The 22,684-nt window shown below is 34.8% G+C and overlaps 1 protein-coding gene across 2 annotated transcripts in view; it reads left to right on the top strand.

Moving 5' to 3' along the window:
* Positions 1-22,684, top strand: part of LOC120417248 (protein gooseberry-neuro) — an 82,993-nt gene that overhangs the window by 35,702 nt on the left and 24,607 nt on the right. For both annotated transcript variants that reach the window (XM_039579206.2, XM_039579207.2), the window contains one exon: positions 5,495-5,624. In XM_039579206.2, the coding sequence (XP_039435140.1) occupies positions 5,495-5,624 (130 nt within the window). The remainder of the gene's footprint in view (positions 1-5,494; positions 5,625-22,684) is intronic.

Below are 22,684 nucleotides of genomic sequence, written 5' to 3'. Positions count from 1 at the left end.
GTCTTAAATTGAAAACCTGATCTTACGATAAAACCTACGAATAAAGCTTATTTCTAAATAAAAGTTAAATCGATTTTCAAAAAGGCTTAATTTCGTTATGATTTTTTTTAATTACTTGTTGTCCCTACCATTTTAACTAAAATTTGTTAAAGCCTGGTGAGCACAACAATTTTTTTAATTTTTGGTATTCGAATCTTATTCTTATCTTATCTTCTATAATAAATTTCTACAAAAAAAGCAAAAATCATTAAGTATGTATATAAATTAGGAAAACTGTGCTTGCTTAAGTTTATAAATCATCATTTTATCTCGATCCAGATGTGTGACTTCTTAAGCACCATAATAACAGTCATTTACAACTAATAACTTCTAAAAGGATAATAACACACCATTTTCCTCCGCAAGTGATTGACGTGTTGAAAAGATGACCCATTATAATCATCCACATGCAACAAAGTGATCAATCTGCCCGGTGTGCAGTCCCTTCCAAACTCCCTGCAAATGCGACTTGTTTTTCCTGGAAATTGACACCATCAGCAACAACCTTCAGGAATCCTGCGTTGATTGCCAACACGCGTGGACGCTGCGGAAATTTTCTCCTCATTCTTCATCATTCCGGTGGTGGCGGCGGCGGCATCGGTCCCAAAAGCCGTTGAGTTGATGACCGAAGCTGTTCCGCCCATTATCACTTTTTGAAAACGCGCTCGTGAGCACACACACGCATGGTGTGCGCCCTTGGTGGGTACGCAAGGCCGACCCTTAAAAGGTGGCCAAAAATACCCAAAACGCCCAAATGGATCCCACACGTGTGAGTAAAGTTGATGGGGTTGTTCTCTGTTGGCATGATTGCTACTCGGAAATTGATTGCTTTGAAGTGAGTGGGTGAGCAAGTGAGTGAGTGAGTAGGTGAGTAGGTGAACGAGTGAGTTAGTGATTGGGTAAGTGAGTGAGTGTCACAGTGGTTTCAAGGCTCTATAAAAAAGTGAGTGAGTGAGTGAGCGATTGAGTAGGTGAGTGAGTGAGTGAATGCGTGAGTGAGTGAGTGAATGAGTGAGTGAGCGATCGAGTAAGTGATCAAGTGTGTGATTAAGTTAGTGAATGAGTGAGCAAGTAAGTGGAAAAGTTTCGAGTTAGTAAAACAGTGAGAAAACCCGTATTAGATTAGATTGCTGAAATTAACCCTCGTTAAAAAAATTCATAAGGTTCTTTTTAAGGTTTTTTACTTTACGTGGGATGAAGACTACATTCTATTAGCAATTATGGCAAGGTATCACAACGCCATCCAAAAAGGGTGTCGAAGGTCTGCGATATTCTCATCAAACATTTTAATATCGACAGTCAGCCCAGCCTGGTCAGGCTTTCCACACATGCTTGGATGAGTCCTTTGTCCAGGCCCTCAACCCTCGATCCCCCTCCCGTTTGGTGGTGTGTGCAATAAGTGACTTGTTTTAAAAATTTATTAATACATTTTGCTTCGCTTTGTTTTCTGCGAAGACTCCAAGAAAGAGAAAATCCACTGCCCGAAGGAACCTCGCGATGAACTTCGGCGGAGACTTCGGGACTTCAAGACAAAAGATTCTTGTGCACGCGGGAGAGAACCTCGCAGGAAAGGCCAAAGCGAACGCAAAAGGCAAATATAATCTCCAAATTGATCTTGATCCGACTTTTGATATTAAAGTTACAGGCATGTTATGCAGATTTTGCTTTCTTTTCTTTTTTTTGTTGGCCGCACTTTCCCGTCGTGCGATTGCATGGGTCGAGGTAAAGTCGAGGCCGCTTCAGGGGACGAAGCGCACTGGATCATGAGCTCGATGCAAGCGGCCTCAACGGGTTTGACGTAACTGCAGTGTTGCGCACGCCGCAAGAATCGTGCGCGCACAGGGAGCTCGGAAGTGTTTCGTAAATTATTTCAAATTAGACAGAGTTGTCATGAAGTTGCATGCGAAAGGAGTTGTGGTGTGGGTTATTGATTGTTTTTAGCATTTAAAAAAATATAAGTGAACATTTCCAGCCAGAAGCAGTTTTTTTTTTATTTTTTACTCGACCCCTCCGATTTTAATGGAATTTCGTAGAAATGTTATCCTAGGATCATATAACAGCGATCCACGTCAAACCTGCAAGATCTAGATAAAAAGTGCTCCGATTTGGCTAAAACTTGGCATAGCAGTTCCTTGGCCAATATAATTAAACCCGTTTGTTTTGTTTGACATTTAGATATCTCTGAACCAATTTTAGTTTGCCTCGTTTAAAATAGCTATTTATGTATTTCATTATTTAAATATTGCTGTATCTGGAAGCCGGTGTATTGTATCCAAAAGTGATCAAAAACAAACTTGTTGGAAATTTCACGAGTTTTCCGAAAAAATACACTGGATTAAAAATATACGCTATTTTCATGAGATGTTTTGATTTTGATATCACTCATTTTTTTTGTATCGAAATAGCCTAAGATGTTGCATAAAATCTTTCAAAAAAAGCGGATAGTATGTTTCTCCTAAAAAATACTAAAACCATTTGTCAAACTTTTTATTTTGAAAAGCAGTCATAATGCTTAAATTCTCAATGTCTGATCACGAGAATCGATTTTTTATACAATTTTACATAAAAGTCTTCACATAGACCATTGTTCTAAACTGGAATTAAAAATTCCAGTATTCTAGAAATTTTGCCTCTTTTCGAATGACTAAATAAAGAATAGAGGCAAAATAACTAGAATACAAAAAAATGTATTTTTTTTATTTCAGTATTAGTCCAATCCTTGTTACGATACAGCGGTATTAAAACCAAAAATGTTAAAAATCAGTGGTTTTGCACATTTATTCAAGATTTTTGGTCATTTCTATTTGTGAGAGTTGACTTTTGAGTCTCGAAAATAATTTTACCAGAAAGTTCGTCGAATTTCCCTAAGTTTGCCTTTGACAGTATTTCAACAGTATTATGTTGCAGATAAATGAAAACTTAAACAGAAAAGTGTTTTTTTTTGCAGTGAAGTTAGTTGAATGATAATAACTTTAATAATTAACCCTCTAATGCCCAATTTTTTTCGATAATTTTTATTTTCCCCGTGAATAAAAGATCATTTTGAGCAACTTTTGTTCTACAAAAAACTTTACTTCTTTTTTATGTTTTTCTTTCACAATCTTTAGTATTTTTATTTCCAGTTATCTTGTAAAGTTTTTATTAGGTTTTAATAGTATGTATTTTTTTAATCTATCACCTCCTATCAATAATGCATTAATTCATCTATCAAATACTATAATAACAGTTAACGAGTTTGAAAATTCCAGATCTGGGGTTGTTTTAAAAGTTCAATAAACCAATTTATATAAAATTTTGCTTTTTTAATGTTATTAAAAACACCCAAAAAGTAGAACATGGCAATTTGGTTTGCTAGTCATTTTTTTTAAACTCGGGAAATTACCTAAAAATTTTTCAACAATATTTACAATTTCATGCCAAAATTTAACAAATATTTGTAAAAGTAAAGCAGCAAATATTTACAAAAGTTAATCCAATTTATTTGTTTCAATTTATGACCGATTCTTCGGCTCCATATTTGGAAAGATAATTGATTTTCCTACAAAGAAATGGTATGTAGAATAAACAATATTGTACCTGTGCTTCCCCAGAAAAGAAAATGTAGCGTGACGGGACAACATCGTAAAAATGGACTTTCAAAAGGCACACTACAAAAATCTCTACAGTTTTGCCAGTTTAATTTTTAAAAACTGTTGCTCTTCTACACATTATCACAAATTAAAAAACGAATCTTTTGCTCCCTGAACTGAACGAATTGGTTGAGATTTGAGTTTTTGCCAGCCATTCCTTTCCGTGACGGGACAACAAAGGAGCAGATTTTTGTAAAAACTCCTCTCCCATTCGATGGCTTGCAGACAATATTTGGCCAATATTTTTGGTACTGAAGATAAGAAAATGTATTTAATAAACATTGCAATTTTTTAATCATAATAAAAATGATTTTTTTCATTAAAAAAAATCGTATTGAAAATTGAAAAAAGTGACTTTTTGGTGTAGCTTCGCTAAGAATCGGTCTTATGTGTTTTAGGCGACCAAATTCATTTTTGACAGCACCAAAAATTCAAGGTTTTAGGTACATGGGGCGAATTGGGACAGCAGTTTTAACCATGTAGGAGCACAAAATTTTGATCTTTCTGGTTGGTTTCGGTTCTAACAGACTCAGACCAACAACATGTGTACATCCATTTTCAAATTTAAAACCATTAAATGCTCTAAACACTGCTGTCCCTATTCAGACTGTAGTCCCGATTGGCCACAGATGACGGTAAGTCTTTTTGAACATATATTTTGTTCTACTTACTAAAACAAGTCAAAAATATCCAAATATTGTTTAATAACAAGACTAAAACAACCGTCGCCCCAGATGACGGTATTCATCAAGCTGCATAGTTTTTCCCTCAGATTCCTTTCTCACTCTTCATCATTCCACTCATCATTTTCAGCTCCCCACTAATGATTCCCGAACCGTCAATGTTTGCCCAACTTTTTTTATGTTCACAGCTCTTCGCTCCACTCTGCGCTGCTCGGAAGGTGTTAAAGCAGTATAATTTTCTCAAACATCATAAAACTGTTTCTATCATCATTATAGTTTTTGATAGAACACACCCGTCTCAAACTTCCTCCCTCGTCTGCCCTTTTTTTTACTTCAGCGGAGATTGAGGTTAGGTTAAGGGAAGAAAAAGTTCCGCCGCAACTCATTCAAGTCTTGAGCGGTGTTTTTTTTTCTCTCTTCGTTGACGTGAAACAAAAGCTCAACATAAGCTGAGCATAGCCGTGTGTGTGAGTGTGAATGAATTCCTCGCGAGACACCAGACCAGGTAAAATCATAATTGCCACGGTAAATAGCTCGGTAAACACGCACGAAAGAGGCGCAACTGAGAGGTGAGAAAATTTAATTAGAAGCTGTGAAAGGGTTCACACTTTTTCGGTCGTTTTCGGTGGCGGTGGCGGTGGCCATTGCATTGTTTCTGGTTCCGAAAGGGTGGCCGGCGGCGTCGGAATCTCGGTAGTGGCCAATGCGGAACGAATTTTCGACGAAACGGCCAACCGTCAGCAGGCCGGCCCACGTTGGGAGGTTAATGAGATCCAAACACTTTTGAAAATCGTGGTGAATGAAAGGGTAAACAGCGGAGTTGGGCTTCCTGAAGTCAGCGAACTTTGGGTAGGAACTGGGGGAAGGTTGATTGTGATGTTGAACTCGGTTTTACTAGAATATTCTTTGGAGAAGGTTTAAAGATTCAATTTTACTTTTTTTTACATTAAACAAGGAGGTCTGATGATTCCATGCGGTTTAAAACACGAAAGAAAATCAGTAAAAGTGAAAATAAAATACACAACTACAATGAAATCTCACCATAATTGGACCGTGTCGTCCATTTGACATTTGTACTTACCCAGACAATATCTATTTTAACGTTTCTTCCTTCTCTCTCTCCGATTCTGCGGAAAATTGCAGGAAGGTGTGTCCGATCCACCGAGTGTTTCGTCCATTAGCCGGTTGCTGCGAGGCGGAAGCAGCGGACCCGGGGACGGTCGCAAGGACGACGATGGCCGAAAGGATTACAGCATTCATGGGATCCTGGGTGGTAAGTTTGTTGTAGATCCCTAACGTCAATTTTTGTTGTCACCCTAATGTACACAAAAATGGGTTTCGGAGCTGATTTTATAAGTTCATTTTTAGAGCAGAATTATAACGAGGAAGGCGAAAACTTTTCCTAATTTCGTTGGAACATGATTACCTTAAAAATCCCAAACTTTCAAAAACTGAAAAATATTCAAAATTTTCCCAGCTTCAAAATACTATTTTTTCAGAATTGAAAGTTCAAAAATATAAACTTGAAAAATACGATATATTGTTAAACCTTCAATTTAAAATAAATTTTAATATAGTGTCCGTCTCGTGACGAGTATTATTCTAATTTTAAATTTAAAAAAAAATGGCATTTTCAAAAAATATGTTATTTTATAAAAAAAATACTCCAAAAAATGACTTGAAACATAAAATCAAAAACAACTATCTTCAAAAGTGCACCATCAGCTTTGTGTGACAAGTGTGTGACGTCGGTGCGGTGCGGCATTTCCCAAACGTCCTCAAAGCCACAACAGACACACAATTCAAGCTCAAAAACATCAAACAAAAAATCAGACAGGTCCTTTTGCCTCGGTTGACAGGGCGGCATTCCCAGCCTTGAAGTTTTTCGCATCACCACCACCACCACTGACACTATACTAGCAAAACGAAATAAATGGAATGAAAAATGATGATCGTCTTTGGTCCTTGTTTAACTTTCACACGTCGTCCTAGAGGGAAATCCCTTGGAGAGCCAAAAACTAGACAAACAGAACAGAGGACACATACAAACTGAAATTGCCACCGGATTCGGTGCGGTTGTGCGAAGATTCTTTGAGTTTCGTTTTCAGAGGTTGCCGCAAAAGTGTCTTACGCCCATTTGGACAGGATAATGGCGCTTCAACAATGGGATGGAATGAAAATATTTTTGCTTTTGCCTCGTTTTTTATTGTTGCGAAAAAACTGCTTTCTCAAGAAAAAATAGCAGCAAATCAAAGCGGCGGTGGAAAATTAGACGACCCCGCAGCAGCACAATAAGGCACAAATAATTGCTCACAAATCGGGGCGTTTTGTGCTTGAAATGCTCTGTAAAAGTGCCGCAAACGAGCCGACAAAGCTTGGCCTGGAGTAAGGACCTGCGGGAATTTCAGGACAGTTTATCGAGCTTAACCAGACTTGTTGGAGTATCTAGAGACATGCTTCTTTGATTTAGGTAATACTCTCTTTTTATTACACTGACTTACACACATTTTCACATTTTTTCTCCAAACTTTGTATGGAGAATTAGGGTGGATCGTTGCAGTTGCACACAAGCAAAAATTGCATGCAATACGTGGGAATAGCGAACAGTACTAATTCTCCATTCTCCACGTGTTTCTGGGGACCCCAAACTTCATGCTTCCCCTCGAGTTGAGCCTGCGCAGAAATTTTGCTGGTAGGTGTTATCATTCAAAACTCCAATTTGTATCAAAATTGAAAAAAAAACTTTAAATTTGCTTAATTTTATTATAAATACTGTTTTTTTTAAAATAACGTTTAGTTTAAATTTCAGGAAATGATTAATTTTTTGAGCAAATCGTCAGCTGTGTGCTATCTTGTGACATAGACCATTTTGGTCGAAAATGAGTTAATGATGACGTTTTGCTATACTTAACAAACACTACAAGATGCTTTAACCAGATTTTGGAAATTCGCTTCCGTTTCCCGGATATCGCAATACACACTTGTGACATAGACCAATTTATCATCAAAATGATCGTGCACACTTGTGACACGTCATACATGTTGTTGGAAAATGTGGAAAATTTTTCTTGTTTTTCACAAATTTATGTACACACATACTTTCTAAAGGCAATGCAACCTTTTGTTTTTGAAAATATACTGATTAAGTCGGTTAAACTATTGATTTAAGCCTATTTTAGTTTGTATGGGAATTCTGTGCACACTTGTGACACGTAGTACAAGTTTACTTTCGAAACACACTTGTGACACGTGCTTTTCAGATTTTTGTTTACATTATTTACTGTATCTTTTAACTGGTGTAACCAAATTAGTTGAAACTTGGAGCGTTTGTTAAGCGATAGTATACGAACCGATTGCTTCAAAAAGTTTGGCTCTATCATTCATAATTTTGAAATTATTTACCAACAAACTTTAAAAAACGATTTTCTCTAAATGTACTAAATGGTCGTTGTCACAAGATAGCACACAACTGACGAAATGTTGTTTTTTACTTTTCTAACCTATTTTCATTGGGGTTTCAAAATCTTGAAGAAATTTTAAAGCAATTGTTGAGAAAAATTTAAGAGCTCTAACTTGTTTAAGGCTCGGTTAAAGATTAATTTTCTCTTCCCACCTAATTTGTTGATTACCATTGTTAAATTAAATTATTTTGCAAAACTTTAGTTAGAAACATGCTTGCTCGCTTCCTTCTGAACTTTTAATGACATGTTTAAAGTTAAAATAGTTTTTGAGGAGCTGTAATTGAACGTCATAGTGCTTATGATTCAACACGAGGAGCCCAGTTTCAATATATGCCAATCCAATAAATTGGTTTCTGATTCAAAAAAAAAATTTAAAAAAATAAAAAAAACCAAAGCAAACTACATTTTTTTAAAAAAAGATAGAGGCAAAAACCTGGACAATATCTAATACCACCTCATTCTAAATTTCAAATTTCACTTGTCAAATTTGAACCGTCATTAACTTTTTATGATTTCAGCTTATCATTTGTTATTAAACAGACCTAATCATATTCTGTTTTCATAAGTTATTTGTATTGGACGTTGAATTTGGTGTTACAAAATGTAAAAAAAAAAAATATTTAAAACTTTTGATTTGAAGCTAATCCATTTCCATGTTTTATTTGTATAATTTCCAGTTTTACCAAGTTTTTAGCTTTGTTTTCGAAATCAAACTTTTAAACAAAACAAGCGTTATCATAAAAAAAAACATAAAATAAATAAAGATTTGTTAAGTATAATCAAAAATGTAAAAATGACCCTTTAGAATACATCAACAATATTAATGTTTGAAGACTATGAAATATTTAATCGCAAAATTAAGTGGAAAATGGATTTTCCGAAAAATATTGAAGTTTTGGAGCTGAAGACACCAATTCAGAAGTTGAAATACAAGTTGGCTTGTCAAAAAATAAAAATGTTAATTTTTTAGAGTTCTAAAAGTGTCCCGAACATTCCTCATTCTTAAATTTGACCCTAAATTGCTACGATCAAAAATCTGATTTTTAAAGGTTCGCTCAGGTACTTTCTATAATTTGGTTGTAGAAGGCGTAGAATGCGAGATGAAATGTTAGTGTCTTCGACAAAGTTGCTTGGATTGGCAAGCCCAACTACTTTCTAGAAGACAAAAGAAAATTTCAAAAATATTCTTGAAAAGTTAGGCTTTGAAAATCACCCTAATCGTGAACCACCCTGATTTTCAACTAAACTCTTCTGAAGACACAAAAGTTCCAAAAATTAAACAATTTTTCGAAAAATCCATGTTTCACTTAATTTTGCGATCTGGACCACTATACTTCAGTGTACTCAATAAAAAACATTTCCATTGGGAATTCTATTATTTGGTAACTTTAACATACTTTTTTCAGAAAATGCCAGTTGACAGTAAAAAAAAATCATTATGACGAAAATATCAAAATTTCATGGCTTTTAGGAGCTTTATTTTCGCGTGAACAGTTTTTTTTAATATTGCATTTTTTAATGAAAAATAAACTTTTGTTTATCCGTACAGAAAAGATTTTGTGATCAATTTAATTATAATTGCATGCCATTTGAAAATTTAACTGGAAAGCAATAAACAATATTTGAAATTTCGGAATTTCGAAATGATGATTTTTTTTAAATAAGGTACATTTTGTGCTTCACTTGTTATGTTTTTAAGTGTCTTACACTGAGACTTTTTTCTTACCAAAATCCCTAGGCGCTATAAAATTTTCCGAATAAAACTCATCCTTCACAAGAGCTGCATCGACCAACCCCAAGGGACTCTCCAAATCATCAAATTCTGCCTAATCACGAATCCACCTGCTAAAGTGTTCAATTCGTCGACTAACGGAATTAATCAATTCTGGTAATTAATAAAAAACGAGCAAGCAAAAAGTGCATCTCACGATTGGATCATTAGCTCAAACAAACGCCGAAAAAAGGCGGAGGTGGCGGCGGCGGCGTTACTTTTCACAGTTATGCGCCAAGAAAGGTCCTGGCGGAAATCGGAGTCTCATCCTGTAAATGGTTCGTTACACCTTTTTCCCTCCCGCAATTGCTGTCAGTTTCAGATCCATTTCGGGAATTGATCCAGTTTAGATTTCGTTTTTTTTTTTCAATAACATAAAAAAGAGCATCGGCAGTACTTTTTGGCGCTATTATTGTTTGAAATTAATTCTATCAAAGGGAAGGAAGCCAGAAACCGACAAGCTCCGGAGGCTCCGTCGGAATGTCGGTCGATTAGTTTTTATTCTTCGCTTTGGACGGATTTTGATTTCTTCCTTCCTTTTTTCCCAACTCTCTGGTATGACGATCGACTCTTGTCAGACGTCGTGCGCCCGGATCCCGAAGGAAGCAACGGAATATTAGTTTTTTTTTCTCTTCAACTGGTTTGTTGTTTTTGTTTGTCGGCTCAGAGAATATCCACGGAAGAAGAGAGAGATGAGAGGGTTCCCTGAAATTGAGGCACACACGCCGTCGGATTAAAAAACAAGGAAGCGTGAATCAAGGGCGACTTCGGGACATGAACAAGACAAATGAGAGTTTGGTTTTCTCACCTTCTTGGTGTTCCAGTTTTGTGTTCTTTTTTTGTTTCTTTGGATAGTTAGTTGTTTGACGGCTACCGCGCCAGCCCAGCCGAACACCCTCGGCGGCTTCCCGATCAAAGTTAATTGGGTTAGGTGTTTTTTAAGAGATTGATTAGATTGATTTGGAATGATGGTCTATGAACTATTCTAGTTATTTAATATGTTTTTTTACTTTGTTTATACCGCTGCCAAAAAAAAAATCTAAAGATTTTTTTTCCATTGAATTAAAAATAAAAAGTTTGATGAGACTTATCTTTAATGGCAAATAAAATAAATAAAAAATATGTCAAATATGAAGCCTAATGTTCAACATAAAAAATAATCAAAAAGTATCTCAAAATGCTTTATACATCATTACAGTTATGCTACTGTCACAAATTTGCAAAATAACAATACATTTTTCCCTTATGTTTTACCTTTTCCGATCTGTGGTCCAAAAATTCATGATTGATAAAAATATTTCAAGGCTTTTACCTTTTTTTAATGGTTAAATACAGATTTTTTTATAGCATTAAGAAAATCACCATCAAATCCAATTTTGTGGTTTTGATTATGATTTTCATATTTCTATAAAAAAAAATCTGTAATTCACCATTTAAAAACAAGGTAAAAAATTTGAAATATTTTTATAAATTATGAATTTTTAGACCAAAGATCGGAAAAGGTAAAAAATATGGGAATAATTTATTGTTAAACTGATCTGTTCTTAACCCTCTACAACCTAACCCCGCCTTTAGACGGGCTTCGATCTAAAAAATCGCCAAAAAACAATTTTCCAACCGATTTTTGATCTTTAAAAAGCATTGGAAAGAAGAACTCTTAAAATTTTAGAAAATTTCAGGGTTGAAAGTTTAACTTGTTTTATGTGACTTTGCCAATGTTTTTAAAAATGTCATTTTTTAGGGGTCAACTTTGGCTGTGTTTTTCACTAACATTTCCTATATTTTCAGTAAAAAGAAGTATGCAGTAATTTTTGTAGTGTCCCAGACTATGCCTCTACGCATTTTTTTGCAATTTTAATGATGATGGTGCGATTCTTTAGCAGAAAATGTGAAAAACATGCAAAAAATTGAAAAAGTGACTGTACAAACATTAAAAAATTAAATAGGCGAAATGTAATTATATTAGGTGGTAGAGTAGGCCAAATACTACCAAAAACAAACATAAACTAAACAAGATAAATGCAAATTAAAATACTAAAAATGAAACAAGAAAAACATAAAACAAGAGAAGTAAAGTTTTTCGTAGAACAAAAGTTGCTCAAAATGACCTCCTAAACACGGGAAAAATAAATATTTTCGAAAAAAAAATTTGGGCAGTAGAGGGTTAATATAAAATTGTCCAAAGAATTCAAAAATGCGGTCCGTTTTATAATTCGAAGTCATTTTCTTTTATAAAAAAAATTACACTTTGAGGGTATAAAAAAAATCCTACTCATCAATGTTTTCATTATCATAGTTAAGTGACTCTTGAAACTTTTCAAATTTTTTTGTAAAATTTTATAGATATTTTCAACGCTTTTTTTCCAATCTCGCAATGGTTGCATACCAATCTTTTTATATCTTATTTGTACTTAACTTAAATTTAAAATTTATGTAAAATAAGGCAACAAAAAGTTAAAAAGTCATGAGTTAGCATGAAAAACTAGAAAAATGCAAAACAAGAAGGCATACACCGACCTGCACTAAATTTCTATACAATGTTTTGTCAAAATCATCCAACAATCCTTTGTTTCTTTTTGTGAATTTGGAGAAAAAATTTATTGCGCGTAATTCAATGACTGAGAACTACCTGAAAATTTTTGCCATGTGCGATCATACATCTGATAATTAATTTTCAGAATTTCAACCTTCAAGAAGATGAACAAAATCAAGTTTTGCCTCATTTTTCTCATAAGATAATTTTGAAATTATTTTTTGATTTTTTAAGGGGGTTACATACGTGTAAAAAATCTCAAAGTTGCATGTGACTGAAATTTTTTAAATCCACTAAAAAGATGATTTCCAATTACTTCCAAAAGTTCAATGAAGATGATAAAATTGAGTAACAGATAATTCAAGAATGAAATGCTTTGGAGCCCAAAGCGAACTGCAAACTTTCTGTCCGAGCGTTTTTCGCTAAACAGGTTCTACGATAGCTTGAGATTAATTTGGCCAATTTGGGTGAAATTTGGAGAGAAGATTATCAAGACATATCCCATGTGCATGGCGAAGCCCAATTTTGAAATTTTGCTTAGAAAAATACAAAAATCAAAAACTTGCGATTCTTTATATTTTTTTCCAACATAAAAATATTTCGATATTAAAAAAAAAACTTTTTGAAAATCGGCTTTTGACATGCACATGGAACTGGTTTAACGAGTCTTCACCAACAATTTAAGCCAATTTGGTCAAAGCAGTGCTGAGTTGTCGTGAAACCCGTTTCTTGAAACTGCAAACAGCTAAATCTCAACAATGATACAAACAAATATCTTCAAAATTATTTTGTTCATAGTTGGAATTGGAATAGTAGTTTATGCAACGAGTTGCAAAAAGAGGGTTTTTTCAGCACGAGTCGTACATTTATCCAACGAGGTTCACCGAGTTTGATAAATACGAAGAGTGCTGAAAAAATCAAGTTTTGCAACGAGTTCCATACAACATTTTTTGCAATTCCGAAAAACACCCATTGAGTGAAATTTTATGTCAAATTTTCATGTATTTTGTCAATAAATCGTTTGAATCAAAAAAATGTTGAAAAGTGTTACTTTTCGAAACAAGTGCTGAAAAGTTCAACTTTTCAGCACCCATTTCAGTGCTGAAAAGTAGAACTTTTCAGCATTTATTTTGAAAAGTGTTGCTATTCGATTCTGTTATTTTTGGTACAGAAAAGTAGGCTATTTCGTCGTTCAAGAATGACAGGAAAAGTAAGTAGTTTCACGACGGAATTGCAAAAATGTATTTTTTAATACGTACTGAAAACAGAACTCAAAATAAATTGGTGTGCGCTTATACCAATTCTTGACATATTTGTCGATTACCATGTATGTAAACTTTAAAGTTATTGATAAAAAATCGTATCACAAATTTCACTTGATCCAGGGCATGACTTGCGCTTTAACCAGCTCAAAACCAACCCACCCAAGCATGTCCTCCTACAACCACCACCTACACCTCAAAGTTCATTCTATAGCTTTGTCGGTACATTTCTCTTGTACCGTACAACATAATCCCTACTAATGGTGTGACTTTATGCAACCAAACATAAGCGCAAAACAAGTGACAGCAGCACCCAGAACCTTCTCCGATGGCGCACAAGTGTCAACCGGCACCCTCCCTTAAGATTCTAACGTTGAAAGAGAGTGAGAAAAAAAAAGTGGGAGGGAGTGTGAAATGGAGAACCACCACCGAAAAAACCACCCAAACTTTACTGAAAGTGCCACCAACAACCAGAACCAGAACCGGAGAATCGCCCAAGTCAGTCCTGGTTTCTGGTAGTTTTCGGGGTGTGGCGGCAACATCAAAGACATTCCGGCGCGCGCGTTTTGACTTTGAAGCATGTAGGTTCGTGGCTCTCTCTCTCTCTTTGGGTGCGCTTTTTTGGCCACATCGTCGGTGATGATGGGCACCGCACCAGGTCGGGTTGAACGGGTGGTCATCCTCGGAAGAAACGCGGGTGGCCGGTAGGTTTGGGGGGTTTGAAGGGGGAGAGAGCAAATTTGAAAATGAAACCGACTCGGAGCTTGGAAGGGGGGACTTTTGCATAATAGAGAATCCTGAAGGAGGGGTTGAGGAGGGGAGTACGAGTGAAGTCGGTTCGCCTTATTATAATTTATGAAGGTGGTTGGCCAGTCGGTCCCGAAGGAATGTGTTAAGATATGAGCTTTGAAGAAAGGGGTTGCCAATTTTTAATAAAATGAATCCAATATAACTTATAACAAATATTAAAAATAAAAATTTTACACCCGCCAGCAGTATAAAAAAAAAGAAATTAAAAAAATATAATTGAAAATAAGTTTAATCAAACAAACTAGGTTGGCCATTGCAAATATTTTCTAAATATTTTCTGCTTTTCTCTGGTCAAAGACAAGAAAAACAAAGCGACCCCTTAACCTTAACCAATTTGGCTCAAAATTAGCACAGATACTTATTTTTGCCTAAGGAATCGAATCAGAGGGTATCCCTGAAGTCGATTTGTTTTGTTGTCACGCTATTCTACGTTTAATTCCATTGAAAATTTGAAGTTTTTGAAAAAAATATTGATTTTCTTTTGTATTTGTTGATCCCTTTTTGAAGGAAGGTTGAATCACACTTTGAAAAATAATTGCAATTGCTTTTCTATAAATATCTTTCAATGTTTTTTTTGTTTTGTTATAATGGAGTATTATCATTCTCCCAAATAATCGATAAAATTCTTAGGCTGAATTAAAAAAAAAAAAGTATGGAAATTGTTTAAATCATCAAACTGATCAAAATCATGACAAAGTTTTGAACTTGAGTTTTAAAATGCTAGATTGAATCTTGAAATAAAGAAAAATCACATGATTTTTTGTTTCAAATGAAGAGAAAGGGTACTTTCTTAAATGCAGTATTTCAATCAACGTATTTACGTTAAAAACAAACTAAATTCTCCACTTAAAATATACAATTTTAAATTCTAGATATTTACATGTTTTTTAAATGTTTTCAATGGATCAACTTTCCAAAATATCAAAATATACATAAATTTTCCAAATTGTCATAATATTGACGAAATTATTTTGCTTGCCAAATTGAGCTGCTGTATACATCAGAACTTCATAGAAAATTACCATTTTTTTTAAACGAGCCCAGAATTGCTGAATTAGATTATCAATGAGCAGTTCTCTACGGAATCGGTCTTTTTTCTTTAATTTTAATTTTTGTATTTTTTAATCCGGCTGAAACTTTTTTGGTGCCTTCGGTATGCCCAAAGAAGCCATTTTGCATCATTAGTTCGTTCATATAATTTTCCATACAAATTTGGCAGCTGTCCATACAAAAATGATATGTGCAAATTCAAAAATCTGTTTCTTTTGAATGAATTTTTTGATTGATTTGGTGTCTTTGGTAAAGTTGTAGGTATGGATATGGACTACACTGAAAAAAAATGATACACGGTAAAAAAAATTGGTGATTTTTAATTAAACTTTTTGTCACTAAAACTTGATTTGCAAAAAAACAATTTTTTTTTTTTTTTTTGATATGTTTTAAAGGACATCAAATGCCAACTTTTCAGAAATTTCCAGAATGGGCAAAAAATCTTTGACCGAGTTATGATTTTTTGAATCAACACACATTTTTTCAAAAAATCGAAATATTGGTCGCAAAAATTTTTCAACTTCATATTTCGATGTAAAATCAAATTTGCAATCAAAAAGTACTTTAGTGAAATTTCGATAAAGTGCACCGTTTTCAAGTTAAATTCATTTTTAGGTGACTTTTTTGAAAATAGTCACAGTTTTTTATTTTTTTAAATGAGTGCCCATGTTTGCCCACCTTTGAAAAAAATATTTTTGAAAGGCTGAGAAAATTCTCTACATTTTGCTTTATTAAACTTTGTTGAAACGACCCATAGTTGCTGAGATATTGCCATGCAAAGGTTTAAAAACAGAAAAATTGATGTTTTCTAAGTCTCACCCAAACAACCCACCATTTTCTAATGTCGATATCTCAGCAACTATGGGTCCGATTTATAATGTTAAAATATGAAACATTCGTAAAATTTTCCGATCTTTTCGAAAAAAATATTTTCAAAAATTTAAAATCAAGACTAACTTTTGAAACAGGCCAAACATTTAACATTACGCCCATTTGAAGTGTTAGTCTTGATTTAAATTTTTTGAAAATATTTTTTTTCGAAAAGATCGGAAAAATTTCACGAATGTTTCATATTTTAACAGTGTAAATCGGACCTACAGTTGCTGAGATATCGACATTAGAAAAGGGGTCGTATCAACAAAGTTCAATAAAGCAAAATAAAGATAATTTTCTCAGCCTTTCAAAAATATTTTTTCCAAAGGTGGGCACAAGGGCACTAATTTAAAAAAATGAAAAACTGCGCATATTTTCAAAAAAGTTACCTAAAAATGGTTATAACTTGAAAACGGTGCACTTTATCAAAAATTCACTAAAGTACTTTTTGATTGCAAATTCGATTTTACATCGAAAAATTAAGTTGAAAAATTTCGATTTTCGATTCCAATATTTCGATTTTTTGAAAAAATGTGTATTGATTCAAAAAATCATAACTCGGTCCAAGATTTTTTTCCCATTCTGGAAAATTCTGAAAAGTTAGCATTTGATGTCCTCTAAAACATATAAAAAAATAAAAAAAAATAAAAATAGTGTTTTTTTGCAAATCAAGTTTTAGTGACAAAAAGTTAAATTAAAAATCACCAAATTTTTTTTACCGTGTATCATTTTTTTCAGAGTAGTCCAAATCCATACCTACAACTTTGCCGAAGACACCAAATCGATCAAAAAATTCCTTCAAAAGATACAGATTTTTGAATTTTCACATATCATTTTTATATGGACAGCTGCCAAATTTGTATGGAAAATTATATGAACGAACTAATGATGCAAAATGGCTTCTTTGAACATACCGAAGGCACAAAAAAAGTTTCAGCTGCATTAAAAAATACAAAAAAAATCGAATGACCGAAATCTCAGAGAATTGCACAATGCAGAAACATGAATTTAACGTTTTTTTCAGTTGATCAGACTTCGATTTTATTTAAATTTTAAAGTTTTTTTTTTAAATGTTTGCCCCTTGACATAAGCTTTGAAAATTATTTATATTTTCTTTATTTTCCAAATATTTTCGGTGACCAAACAAGCCATCTTTTGTCTTGGATGGTGGGAAATCTGGTTTTGAAACTACAATTTTTTGAAAAATTATGATATTGAAAAATGTCAAACGTATTTTGTTCTATACATTCATGGAAAATATGGAAATTGAAAATGAATTGAATTTTGTCATTTTAAAATTATTTTCAACTTTTTTTATTTGAGCAGAAAATGTTACTAAAAATTCATTTGTTTTATATTAAAAAAATCAGTCCAATAGATTTGATACATCGTCATTTATAAATAAGTTCTAATTAAATACCCTGCATGGATTTATTATCGCTATTTATCCATTTTTAAAAAGTCAACTATAATATAAAAAATATAATTGTAGTTTGGCCAATATGATGCTGATCAAAGTAATACAACGAAAGAGAGATATTTTATAAAGATTTGGCAACCCTATCTTTTGTAATTTTTGTGGAAAATAACATCCAAAACCACCTTTTGTCAAGGTTTTTGGATTGGTATTTAAATAATCGTTCAGGCTAGTAACAAATTTTGATTATCTGGCAACCTTGTGAAAAGCAAATAAAAATTAGAGAGACATTACCACCTTAAGATAGATTAAGTAGTTTCAATTAGATTTCAAATTGTTTTTCAATGAAATATTTAATATTGAACGAAGGAAATCAGCTTCGTCTTCAACATAGTTATGGCACCCCTGCCAGCGGTGGCGTTTCCCGAAATCAACTCATCTGCGAGGCCACGCAATTGTCGGCGCGTGTGACGATCATGAACCCGATACCAGCGCATTCGACACCCGATATTGAGAACCGCGTTGAAGTCAAGAAAAAAAATCGAGACTACTTTACTGCCTCACGCCATGGGCAATATAGTTTCGAAAAAGGATGGCCCTTAACCAGTGTGAAACGGCGGTGCCTGCGGACAGCCCCCAGAGGAACTGATTAGACTACGACCCGACCCGACCTCCGCCGGGGGTTGAAGAGTGTCGGTTTTTAATGGTATAATTGAGACCGCGCAATGAAGTTTTATGTTTTCCATATGTTTTTGTGTCACACTAGGAGTCGGGTTCGGCGTTCCGGGGTCGGTCATGCGAGGGCGGCTTCCAGTCAAAGGGATACAAAAGGGCGAAAGAGGAACCCACCCACACCAGCAGTGACCGAGTTATGGATTGTATTTGGTGGTTTTGGCTTTTTACGAGCTCCTAGAAACGGACGACGCTCTGGATTGGTTTGCGGTGGTGTCACTCGGTTAGCCAGGCTATTAGGTTAATTTGGTTCGGTTTGTGGCGTTTTTTTTCGGGGATTAGAAGCGATAATTAGGCCACCGAAGTGAGAAGTTTAGAGAAGTAGATATAAAGAACTAGATTGATTATGAACAGAGATTTTAGCGTAATGCATACTGGGTTTCGTCATGTTTAAGCGATGATTATCAAAGTCCAAGTTGCCTAGGAATTGATAATTGGGAATAGAACCAACTCCATCTGAACTAGAATCTATACACCGCTCCTATCTACACCGCTCACCAGGGCCAAAGTTGAGGGATTTGGAAGACGAGAATTTTTGATGCTCGACTTTTTAAACAGGACAAGGGAAAATCTCCAAGGTATTCACAAGTAAGTCCGCTCAGAGTTCAAAATGACGACATTTGAAAAGGACGAAAAATTAAACTTTTAAGACAACTCTTATAACTGATAACTTAGAGGCATGCTCAAAATGTTTGAAATTTCCAAAAAACTCCCGGAAATCATGAGTGCTCATAACCACAAAATTCGCATGAAACAAATGCTATTTAATTGCTATTTAGCTGATATTGGATCTATTTATGCAACCAGGTGGTGACGTTTCCGCCTCGTATGCGGTAATAATAATTCTGTTCGTTCATTCATTGAAAATGTGTCATCAAACAGCAAGATCTTGGGACCTAATTGACAAATCGATAAAATCAAGTTGAAACGTTTCCACCAGACAACTCAACAGACGACCATATTACGAAACAACCAAATCAACATGACAAAAACAACTCCCGAAAAGCGTCTCATTCTGATCAGATCACCGAGAGCCATCAAACCGCTTACCGACCGACCACTAAGTGTCATTCATACCTCCGAAATTGACATCGCTAGAACGACCAAACAAGTGTCGGAGACGGGGACAAGAAACAAATCCTAACCACAAAAAAAAAACTCGAAACTGATTCCCATTCCCAGTCAAATGGAGGGGAAAAATATTAAATGATTTTGCCCCATTCTCACAAATGGAGAACGAAACGAAACATGAAAGAGCGCGCGGATCGACTTGGTGTCAGAAATGGTAGCAGTTGATTAAATTTTTATGACTGTTACATAATTTAATAACTTTAATAATAGCTTCGCGGTGTCTTTTGGAGGATTTTTTCCTCTCTTCTCATCATTCGTTTCGTTTCCCTGTATCGATGTCTCGAAGCTCGGAAGCGCGACTCGGTCCCTCTCGTATGGTCATAAATTAAAAGCTGGGTCTTTATGGAGATGGTGAGCTTTTTTTTTCTTCCCTCTCGATGTCATTTCATGAAGAAAGAAATGTGTAAAACATTTCAATTTGTGGGAAAGAAGACCTCGCGTGCGTTGGAGCATTAAATTGTCGTACATATCAATCGATTTGTCGCTTTGTCTTGATGGCGCGATTTGGGCACTTGAAGGTTTAACATTGTTGCAAGAAATGCAAATTTACGGTTTAAATATGGCCGTAAATCCTACGCGTACTCACACGCGTCAGCCACAAAATCGATCAATGACAAATTTTACGCTTTATTGATTGAAAGTGTTTAAAAATCAGTATCCCGCCAGATCATTCAAGTACTTTTTATTCATTCACAACCCACGCGCAAAGCAAACATCATAAATGTTGAAGGCTGACATTGGCAGGCTCGTTGGTGACAGAGACTGACATAAAAACAAACGAAAAAAAATGAACGTCACTGCATCTGATCGGTTTGTGACACTGAGAACGTTGAGAAGTGCAAACATGGCTGGCAACGATTGCAGAATCGCAATCGGAGCGAGACAAAATGAGTCGAGTTAATCCGTATCAGCTCGCGCGACTCAGTGCAGCACTGTGCTTGGGAATAAGAAGTCGCGAGTGGATCGATGATGAGCGGCGAATGTTTTGAGCTTTCATTTGGCGACAGCGATTCTGTGACAGTGAGAACTTTGCATGAATGTATTTTGTGTGGTAGGGTTGTTCTGAAGTGATTGCTTGATTTAAATTTTACTTTCACGATGCATTTTTAAACCCAATGCTGTCAAATAATCTTAATTCTTTCATTCTTTCTCGAGTTAAGATTTTTTGTTTGCAGGTTTATTCTCTTTTTTCTAGTTCATATTCCGTTTAATTAAAAAAAAACAAACATAATAGAGCCGAAACCGAAGTGTTAACAAAGATTATTTCCTGCTCACGTCAGCTGATGTTTACATAAGGAACGAGCAGGATAGACTTTTTGTTTACTTTTCGGCTTCGGCCATATAACAATGTTTTGCTAGAATTGAATCTTGAGAAATGAGATAGAGTTAGGATATTTCTAATCTAATTAACAGTTGAAATTTTAAAGCAATATTTATTTATTTATTTATTTTTTCTTGAGCCGCTTTTGTTTTACAGAAACCTAACTTGTCTTGTTATATGTATTAGGGCGGTTCGACTTGGTCGATTTTACAGAACGATATTTTCGGGTTTCAAACATCCCCTCAAAATTTGGGAGCGATTGAATTTGACTCGGTTTCCGCAAAGCGATTCAAATTTGTATGGGAAAACCCTCTTTTTTACAATTTACAATTTTATAATTTTAATTTTTCGATCAATTTAAAAATCTAACACCGTAGAAGTATAGTCCTGAATGTCCTCTAAAACTTTCCCGAAGAAAGTATGGTCCTATCTTGCTTCTGAAAAAAATACAGAGTTTTTAAAAGAGGCATTTTGAAATAAGTGCTGAAAATTATATTTCTTGCCAACACTGCCAGTACTTCGGTAGATATTTCAAAATCTTATTTTTTAACGTAAAAAGGAAGCAACATAGCAAAATGGTGTCTTAGGAAAAGTTGTTAAGCTACTTATTTCAAGATTTTTTGCATGGTTCGAAGACAGGGTGGCACATCAACTCATTTCTAGCTTCTATTTTAGGCCTTTTTGATCACTGCAAAAGGAGGCTGAAAAAAAATCGTCAAAAGTCAGTTTTGCCTTCCTCACCTTACTGAGGAAAGGCTATAAAATCACTCAGAAAACGAACTTCTTAGTTTTACCTCCTAGACCCACCTTCATGTATACATATCAACTCAGAATCAAATTCTGAGAAAATGTCTGTGTGTGTGGTGGGATGTTGATCAAACAAATTTGCACTGGATTATCTCGGCACTGGCTGAACCGATTTGGACCGTTTCAGTCTCATTCGATCCGTCTTGGAGTCCCATAAGTCGCTATTGAAAATTATAAAGCTTAGTTAAGTACTTCAAAAGTTACGCTAAAAAACGATTTTAACAAAAGTCCGAAAGATTGTAAAAAGGGTGGTTTTTGTAAGAAACCCCGTCATGTTATACATTTTTAGAAAGGTATTTCCAACGAGTTCAAGAGATTGCAGATCTGACAACCCTATCAAAAGTTATAAGCACTTAAGTGTTATTTATGAACTTTTTAGAGGCCGGATCTCATATATTTCGATGAAAACGTTGTCCGGATCTATCATGCGACCTGTCGTTGGATAGGTAATCAAAAGATCTTTCCAACGAGTTCAAGAAATTGTAGATCTGGCAACCCTATCAAAAGTAATAAGCACATAAGAGCCCTGAATTATGAAGATCTGACTAGCCAATGGTATGAATAATAAATCATAGAACACTGAAAGGACCGCCCTTTTGTATCTATTTTGGATAGCATTACGTTCTAAATGTGAGGAAGGCACCAACCACCTAAAGGTGGATTATGTAACGTTTTCACATTAAATTTCCTGGAGAATCGTTTGCGCATGATTAAAAACACAGTGAAAAAGCTATAATTCTAACTTTGGCAACCTTTGAATTTTTGTATTTTTTTTCTTTGTGGATCATACTATTAAACTTTTGTGGTTATTTCTTTGTAAAATTGTCTGGTCTTTCCGATAAAAATAATTTTAGATTTTTTATAATATTTACCCCCAACACTCGAAAATGACCTAGTTTGCCATAAAAATTTTTAATCATCAATCGATTCTCCAAAAAATTTAATGTGAAAAGCTGAATTTTGACGAATTTTTGTTCAGCCTCCTTTTGCATGACATTCCTAATTTGCGATTTGTACCCTTTTTCGCCCACTTTTCAGTGATCAAAAAGGTCTTAAATTGAAGCTAGAAATGGGTTGACACCCCGCAGATGTGCCACCCTGTCTCCGAACCATGTCAAAATATCTTGAAATAAGTAGCTTAACAACTTTTCCTAAGAAACCAACG

The sequence above is a fragment of the Culex pipiens genome, chromosome 2, assembly GCF_016801865.2.
Source record: "Culex pipiens pallens isolate TS chromosome 2, TS_CPP_V2, whole genome shotgun sequence".
In the NCBI taxonomy this organism is placed as follows: domain Eukaryota; kingdom Metazoa; phylum Arthropoda; class Insecta; order Diptera; family Culicidae; genus Culex; species Culex pipiens.
Note: the sequence above shows the minus strand (reverse complement) of the source record. Positions and strands in the feature narration are given on the sequence as shown.